Below are 9,049 nucleotides of genomic sequence, written 5' to 3' on the forward strand. Positions count from 1 at the left end.
CAGCTTCCCGCAAAACGCTTCAAGTTTTGGGACTGTACCAATCCACATACACAGGGGTGGAGATGGTACTTATTTACAGCGAAAAGGTTACAGCTTACAAGTAGCTTCTTTAAATATAATTACTAATTTCAGACAATGATTTACTGCAATATAGTATGGCCACATTATACTCAAAATAAACATTTGCACTGAAAGATTGCTAAAAATAAATAAATACATAAATACCCGAGTAGTTTCGCTTAAATGTTGGTCCTACGGAAAGCGAAAGGGTTCGCGATTCGTTAACCCTTGCGAGGCAGGGGACCTAAGTTAGGTTTTGCTCTGTTTCCTTGTAAAAAAAAAAACAAAAAACAAAAAAAAAACGCTTACCAAAAGTACATAACAAATGTAAACAACATGTATAAATAACACATTCTATATATGTATACAAAAAGAAGCGTACGTAACTTTATAAAGAACACTGTAATTAATAAGTTAAAAATACCCAACACAAACAATTCCAGCTTCTACACCTAAGCAAGAAAAATGGATGATGTTTTTTATTTTATCTTACTCCTGTGCATACAAACAATAAAATCCACACTAAATAAATAATATTAGGGTCAAATTTGTCTTAGCCTCATGAATACCAAATATTCTATCCCTGGTGTTAAACAATGGTACTCACTGAAGCTGAAGCACATTGCTAAACGTTTCTCCAGGATTCCGCCCAAATAAAGCAAAAGACATGAGATCACACAGCTCTTTTGATGATTTTTAATAACATTTTTTACAAAACAACTAAAACAAGACCCCAAAAGTCCTTCTGTGAAATTAAAACCATAAACCCTGAATAGGATTTCATTCAGGCTGTGCTGCATCATCCTATTATTAGATAATAATTTAAAAACAACTGATTTCTACAACAAATCTCTTCCTGTTAGCATCATGAATAAATTAAAACACCTGACATAGTCTCCCTATGCCCTGATTGTTCTGTAGTACCTGAATTCCCCATGTACAGCTAGCTTTGTTTGGACTAATATGGCTCTCTCTGCTGATTCCCAGCATCCTCACTGGACCCAAGCTTATTCATAAAAACATTTAACCACAGAAACAATGCCCTTATCCATTGTGGATTTTAACTTTCTACTGAGCAAACTCAAGTAACATCATAAAATAAAAACATATGTGACAAAAAAAAAATCCTTAAAGTCACCAAAAAGTTGAAGTTACGGTGTATGAACATGTTTGGGTGATTAATATGGCTCCAGATACAAATTTAACTCTTAGTCAACCTGTGTCACCGGTGTCTTCCCTCTTTATCCTTAAAGTGTATGTATGTGTATGTGTGTGTGTGAGAGTGTGTGTGAGTAGGAGGTACAGTGAGTGGCTCTTCACACTGAAGTCCTGAGATATTTGATGCTACAGAGATGCATTTCCATATTTCCCTTTAAAATGCCCTTCATGAAGCTAATATTACAAAACAGCTGATTAGAATCAACACATTGTCACATCATTTGTACTGTACATAATATACGCAAAATTCATTTTAAGCATAAAATCTACTCTGGACCCCTCAGAGGTTTTGCATTCTGTGCCATAGATCCTGAAGGTCACTGATTTTGTTCAAAATTCTCTGAATCAAGTTTCATTAAAATCAAGTTCACCTCACGTTCCTTCTGTATCTACTGCTACTGTTCATGAGGATTAAACAGGTTGATGATCCTTGTGGTCTGAGAGGACTTCCTCATTTGCTTCCCTTTGTGTGCTTCAGCTTGTTACGCCCTCTGTCTCTTCCTTTTCTCTTCATCCAAAAACACCTTTGGTACAGCTCTTGTGTCTGTTCCTTCATTTTGCTCTCCTCCCGTCCTTCTAAATTTTAATCCCAGCGTACAGCTCGTCTATCTGAGGTCTGAAATGCTGTCGCATTTCATTCCTCTTGGCCTTCAGTGTAGGAGTGAGCAGACCGTTCTCGATGGAGAACAGCTCAGTGTGGATGCAGATGGCCTTCACCTAAAGGACACGAGTGCATTGGCAGGTTAGAGAAGATGATAATGTTTCACTTCCAGGAAAACAGCGTCCCATGCCTGAACAAAGTTTGTTAGAACACTACAAAGTTAAAGTTGTACCTGCTCAAAGGACTTGAGGCCTCCTTCTCTGCCCACTCGGACCATGTCTTCCATGATGGCTGCCTTGACTTCCTGTACAGAAGAGAACAGGGAGGTACCTCAGACTGATGAGCTAATAAGCTCTTTCACACGCTATTGTTTTTTGATAAATCAACGTTCAGTGGGTGTTTGGCTCAACTCCCTTGTAATCCTCACTCAGTTTGAGCTCTTAGTGAGTCGTTCGAGGCAACATTTACAGTCAGTTTAGCCACGTTCCCTTCAGTCATCAACGCCACTAGTCATGTTGTAAATGTGTTCTTTTAAATTCATCATAGAATAGATTAGAAATGTTAGATTTTTTCATCAGGTGATCCTTCCCAAATTATACCACAGTCTTTCCATGCATGCACAAACACCTGCAGAAGCATTTCCTGGTGTACATGGATCAAAGGGAGGGAAATGGCTTTGCAGTGTGGGCTCAGGAAACAGCAAATGTGCAGTCTGAAGGCATTGTGTTCTGTAATTAAACTCTGAAAAACATTACCGCTCTGCCACACAATTCCTGGTAGCTGCCCTCCAGTCCCAAGGTCCTCTTGGTCCAGCTAGACAGGAAGTCAGGGTCAGGAACCACCACTGCTACCAGGCATGCCTTGAGACGAACACAACACATCTAATAAAGTCACTGGCATTCCAACAAAGGGGCCTCATTTGCTTGATGGCAGTTAAACAGGATAAAATTCCACATACACATCTGGAACACACACTCAGAATTTCCTCCACATACCTGCAGACTGTCTCCGTGCACATAGACCTGGGCCACTGCATCACACCTTGTGTAGACATTCTCTATCTTTTCAGGGGCGATGTACTCGCCCTGCGCCAGCTTAAAGATGTGCTTCTTCCTGTCCACGATCTTCAGAGTGCCATTCTGTGAACACGCATGCACACAGAAATTCATGTTTGTCCCCCTGTATTCACAAATCGCCTCCAGGCTGACAGAATCTCGCTGAATGTGATGAACTAAACCGGTGACTGAAATAAATGTGTGACGTCGAGAGGGACAATATGCGTGAGGTTGAAATCAAACAACAAAACTGAACCTACCGGAAGCCATTTTCCAATGTCTCCAGTGTGAAGCCATCCATCTGCATCAATAGCCTCCACAGTCTTCTCGGGCTCCTTCAGATAGCCCTGGAACACGTTAGGACCCTTCACACACACCTGGAAACCCAAGGACATACACAGCCATGAATCAAATACATTATCTGGAATTTCAAAATCATGACGTCTGTTTGTCTTTGTGTTTCACCTCTCCCTCCCCGTTTACAGCCAGGTAGTTCATCTCAGGCACGTCCACCAGTTTAACTAAGTTACAGGGCAGAGGCGCTCCGACGTGACCTGTTGACATGAGCTCAAGTTAACTTCTTGTGAAGCTCAGTAATCAGTCAGTCCATCAATTTAACAAGGCTACATACCAAAAGTTACAAACAAGAAAATACGTGTGGTAAAATTGTTAAGTTAAGCAGCTTTGTTATTTATTACCTGCATTCCAGTCCCCGGGCATGGTCAAGGTGCATCCAGCAGTGCACTCTGTCTGTCCATAGCCTTCATAGAACTGACACAGAGGAGACACTTCGATCATTATCATTACCACCACATTATCAGTGTGGATGACTGGGGGACAATTCCAGTTAAAGGTGGCAGAAGAGAGAGAGGATAACATATGAAACAAGAGTTAAGGTCAATGTGAGCATGCTCGATTTACCTGACAGCCTATTGCAGCTCTGAGGAAGGAGAGGACAGTGGGAGAGATGGGAGCAGCTCCTGTTATCATGAGGCGCACGCGACCACCGAGGCTGGCCTGTAGAGGGCAGCACACTACATTAATACTTGACAGCTCTATCAGTTGCATCCCCAACAAATTCTGTAAATAATGTAAAACACTGCTGGCTCTGTGTACCTGGACCTTCCTGAAGATCAGTCGATCCCAGATGCTGTCTCTCCTCACGATGCCTTTCATGATCTCTGCCTCCTTCCTCTTGTAGGCAAATCCCAGCAGCCAGCGCTTCAGAGAGTTGTTGGCCTGCCCAAAGATCTGCAGAGGCACACACGAAGGCTCACAGTAATTATTAGGAACACCATCATCATCATCCTTAATGTCTATGCTGCATTCATCCAGCGTGGACGTCACAGTTTCAGAGGCATGCACACTGCCTCAGCTCCGCATTAACAATCACGATTATGTGGCTATCATCATCGTGCCCACCTACCTTATCATACATTCTGTTCAGGAGTCGGGGTACCACAGGGAACACGGTAGGTTTCAGGGTGTTCAGGTCATCTGTCAGCCAACGAATGTCTCCCTGGAAAAAGCCAATCTTGGCTCCGTGCACCAGCATCACTCCCTGTCAGAGGGGGACAGTTAGCAGATGACCAGAGCTGCTTCATGTGAAACGAAAGCGAGGTGGACACAAAGGGTTTGTAGGAATACTGATGGGTCTACAACAAAGGGTGACTGTGGGAGCTAAGGGAGCATACAATACCTGTACTACTCTCTCAAACATATGAGCCAAGGGCAGGAAGGAAATATGGACATCACTGGGACACAACGGACAGTGAACCTAAAACACGTGCAGACAGACAGGGACACAAACGCACACGATGGACACAAACAGACACGAAGGGACAGCGGTCAGTGTTAATGTTTGTACCTCCACCACCCTTTCAAACATGTGGGCCAGAGGCAGAAAAGACAGCATGACATCGTCTGCGGTGGTCTGAGCGTAAGACTGGAGAGAAGAGGAAAGACTTAACCACAGCCCCTCACTCTGCCAACAAACACAGCTTTACTATTCTCTCTTCCTCTTCACGTGTGGTTCTACGTCTGGATCCTGAATCAGTGGAGGGTTTGAACTGTCAGTACAACAGACCGGACGTCCATTCCTCCTTTCCTGCTCTCTGCCCCCTCATCCATTAAAACCAATAAAGCTAAATCAAAGTCAACTTGCTCTAACATCCCTCTCTCTCTCTCCCCTTTGCTGCCTATCCTGCCATTGAATTTCATTAAACAGAAACTGATCATTATCTCAACAATATATGCTCCTTTTTTGATTTCATGTTGTAATTTCTGGCGTCGCTTTTGATGTATTCCTCAGTAAATCTGCTGAAGTCATGTTGGCAATATTAGCTGTTAAAGTACAGTAGTAAAAATAGTATTGTCAGTTACAGCAAGGTTATAAGTGAAATAAAAAAAAAAAAAACATTTCATGTTCTAAGCCTGCGTTCCTGTGTCAGCTGTCAAGTTGTTAAGCAAAGCAGTATCTAAACAGCAATGAAAGAGCGGTGTTTATATTTCCAAAAGAATGTACTTGAGGTTTCATTTAATTCCTCCCTCGCCCTCCACTCCCTGATCTAACAATGCAAGTGAGGGAGGAGAAGAAAGGCAGAGGCAGAAGGAAAAGGAAGATGGAAAGATACAGAGTGAGAGGAGGAGGTAGAAAAGGAAAGATGATTGGGAGAAGGAGAGGAGGGGGTAGAAAAGGAAAGAAGGTAAAGAAGGAAAGGTGGAGGTAGAGGAGGAACGGAGGAGGTAGAGAAGGAGAGGAGGAAGTAGAGGAGGAAACCCCAAACTGTTGTTTCACTGTGACTCGTAGCTCAAGTTTTCCATCAGCACCTCACCTCTGTAATTTTGATGAAGGCTGAGCAATTAGACACAAGATTCCCATGTGTCAGCATAGCTCCCTTTGGGTTTCCTGAAAGTATACACACACACAGCCTCTGAGTTAAAGTATATACGTATATATTTGGCGTGTATATTTCAGATACTCATGGAAATTATACTGGGTGCACTTTACTCCGTGTGTGTGTGTATCACCTGTTGTTCCGCTGGTGAAGCAGATGATAGCCAGGTCCTCAGGTCGTGGAGGCTGGAGGGATGGGAGTGACAACAGTCAAACCAAACGTTTGAAGTATTAACCGTAAGAGGTCCTTTAACAGGCCAGTGTTTACTTACCACTGGTTGGTGATGGTGGGCTTTCCCCAGAGCCTGCACGACAAGAAGAGCACATTCAGAAAGTCATTACGGAGGCTATAAAGTGACAAAGACAATGACAAGAAAGCAAGAAACAGAAGAAACAGAGGACATAAGGAAATCTAAATCTGGAAAGAAGCAAATCAATATCACAACATAGCAATAAAACAGGAAGTAAGCACAAAACAAGAGAGGACAGCAAAAACGAGGTAAAAAATAAAGAAGAGTAACATAAAAAAAATGGAAGGTTAGAGCAAAGGGAGGGGAAGAAAGCAAAAACTGTGAAGCGAACAAAAACACAGAATGTTTCCAACCTAAAAAAGAACGAAACAAAAAATGCCTGAACGTACACAAAAAGGCAAAGACCTGATTCAGGACTAAAAGAAAAACAGTGGTGTGGACACAAGCTGCCTGCTGACCTCCATCTCCTGCAGGCTGAGGATGTGGATTCCAGCCTGCTGGCCCCTGCTGACCAGCTCGGCACTGGGGGTCTCCATGAGCACGATGGTTTTCACCGAGTGCCCCTTGTCTTTAACACAGTCCAGCACCAGGTTTACTTTGTCCGCTACGTCACACACTATGGTCGAGATGGCAGCTGCAGAAACAACATGGAGACACAGATCAGGTCGCCTGCAGCCCTGTCACTGTAAGTGTAGGCATGTGTTTACGTTGTTGCTGTGCGTTACCTTTGTCTATAATGTAGCCAATGGCCTCTGTTCCCAATGTGTCATACAGAGGGACTGACACCAGAGAATATGTGTAACATGCCAGCTCACTGATGGTCCACTACACACATAAACAAGCATTAAAGGATAATCCATTACCAACACTGGTAAGGTTATACAGACACTGTACGTCCACTGCTGCTGTGAAATGGTGCAGTTATTACCAGGAGAATGTCAGGGCTGATGTTATTTTTGACCAAATTTCTGTCACTCTGAGTTTACAGACAGTATATACAGTATACAGGTTTTCAACACAGGGTAAATATCTGTTTATGTATGGGTAGTGTCAGTGTTTTTAGATACTGAAGCAAACTTCAAAATGTGATGATTCTCAGGAAAGGTCTGGAGCCACGAGGAACATCTGTTCTGTCCACTTTCTGATTTCTGGATGTTTATTCACAATGGACATCTGACATAATGATATCCTCAGAAAGTGTGAGTCACACTGAATATAAAAATATAATGTTTGTCTGCGTGTTCAGATTTCACTCATGAGTAAAGAAAGAAATACAATTCAAACAGAAATTGTGGCAATCGTGCATTATGGGTAAAGAGTGTGCATCTGTACCTCGGGTCTGTTCTGAGAGAAGATGCCAATGTGGGAGTCGGCGGTCTTTGAGTGTCCTTTATGAAGAAATGCTGAACCCAGATTCTCTGTTCGCTCCATTACCTAACACACACACACACACACACACACACACACACACACACACACACACACACACTCTGATTATTAATCCCTGGTGTTGGTCAAACTCCAGGACCACCACTGAATGTCAACAACTGTTTGCATTTTTAGCTCTACCGCTGCAGGCCATAATGTTTTTACAGGGGGAGCTGCTCATGGTGAGACTTACCTCTCTGTAGGACATCCATTCATAGGGCTGTTTTGGTTTCCTGGAGCCCAGACAGGGGCCATTATCTTGAGGATGAAAGCAGAGTGATTGGGCGGGGGTGGGGGGGTGGGGGGTGGTATAAGAACAACAGAAAGTTGCGAGAGAGAATTTAAAGTAAACAGTCCTGTTTCTATCTGAATTAACTTTCTCATCACACATACAGGCTGTAGTTTCTGATCTGCTGCTGACCTAAGGGACAGTTTACTGCAGTGGCAGGGTGTCAAGTTTAAAGCACATGTCTACTTCTTGATCAACAGCAACACTGAGAGGCTCTACAGTAACTCCACATTTCAAAATCATCATGATGAATGTGTGACTTACTGGAGACTCGGGCCCCTCTGAGGAAGAACTCATACATCGTTCTGGCGTCGTCGTAAATATGTGTTAAGTGACCGTCTCCGTTCAGAAGGACTGATCGGCGTGCAAACTCTCCACCCTGATAAAAGAGAGCAGAGCTACCATTGATCCTATTGTAATTCAAGCAGCGGTGTTAGTCTTTAATTTATGTTCTAGTTATCTTTTAGTGCATTTCACTGTGTATAGATAATATTAAATATACAAAATACTGCATAATACTGCAGAATAGGAAGTAGAAACACTGGCTGTTAGTGCTTTTTAAAAACCAAGGCAGGATACTGTCACAGTGAAATTGGTCTTTATATGAATGCAGTTTTCAGACCCTACAGACCATGAAGTCAACTCAAGTACTTCAGATACTTAAGTCTGACAGACAGACCTCGCCCTGAAACTTACCGGAACCTCAACGGACTGCATGCGGAGGTCGCACACGGGTGGGAGGGCCTTGGGCCGTGTTGCCAGGTAGTAAGTTGTTGCGGCAGCCACTGCCCCCATGCTGACCAACATGGGGGTGGAGACACTCCTGATGTACTCGCTGACATCATCCAGATCTGGCAACCTCAGCTTCTGCAAGAAGTCCTGGCTCAGCATGTTGCTGCCGGTGTGGTAAAAGAGGTGTTTGTGTGAAGTGAACCTGTTTGTGTGTGTGTGAGTGTGTGTGTTAGATGAACGTCGCCTGAAGCGAGGTTAAGAGTGTGCGCGTGTTACAGGACGGAGTGTGTGGAGGGATGCTGGCCAGGACGGGACCTAGAGAGAGCAAGAGAAGATCGCTCATATGTTTGTTTACTTTTTAAAAAGTATTCTTAATCTGTAGTTTTTGGAGGTTTGTTCTTTTGAAACAATAACCAATCACATCCCTCATCTCTGTGTTTGGACTGTGACAACAGCAGTTATTAAGGATATGACACTGTAGCATGCTCACTGAGACAATGCTAACATACTGAGGTTTAG

General features: G+C 43.3%; 1 protein-coding gene across 1 annotated transcript; it reads right to left on the minus strand.

Annotated features, from left to right (window-relative positions):
* Positions 1 to 740: 740 nt before the first annotated feature.
* On the minus strand, positions 741 to 8,845 carry LOC143325683 (long-chain-fatty-acid--CoA ligase 1-like). Its single transcript, XM_076738939.1, has 20 exons — positions 8,495 to 8,845; positions 8,063 to 8,177; positions 7,703 to 7,767; positions 7,414 to 7,515; positions 6,807 to 6,906; positions 6,540 to 6,715; positions 6,103 to 6,135; positions 5,965 to 6,016; positions 5,769 to 5,842; positions 4,634 to 4,711; positions 4,361 to 4,495; positions 4,051 to 4,185; positions 3,856 to 3,951; positions 3,633 to 3,705; positions 3,400 to 3,488; positions 3,195 to 3,311; positions 2,875 to 3,018; positions 2,635 to 2,739; positions 2,112 to 2,183; positions 741 to 1,995 (listed from the first exon to the last, which is right to left on the minus strand). Exons 1-20 carry the CDS (start codon positions 8,687 to 8,689, stop codon positions 1,855 to 1,857), a joined length of 2,097 nt encoding a protein of 698 aa, XP_076595054.1. The 5' UTR covers positions 8,690 to 8,845; the 3' UTR covers positions 741 to 1,854.
* Between the last annotated feature and the right edge of the window lie 204 nt (positions 8,846 to 9,049).

Source organism: Chaetodon auriga, chromosome 9 (genome assembly GCF_051107435.1).
Source record: "Chaetodon auriga isolate fChaAug3 chromosome 9, fChaAug3.hap1, whole genome shotgun sequence".
Taxonomy (NCBI): domain Eukaryota; kingdom Metazoa; phylum Chordata; class Actinopteri; order Chaetodontiformes; family Chaetodontidae; genus Chaetodon; species Chaetodon auriga.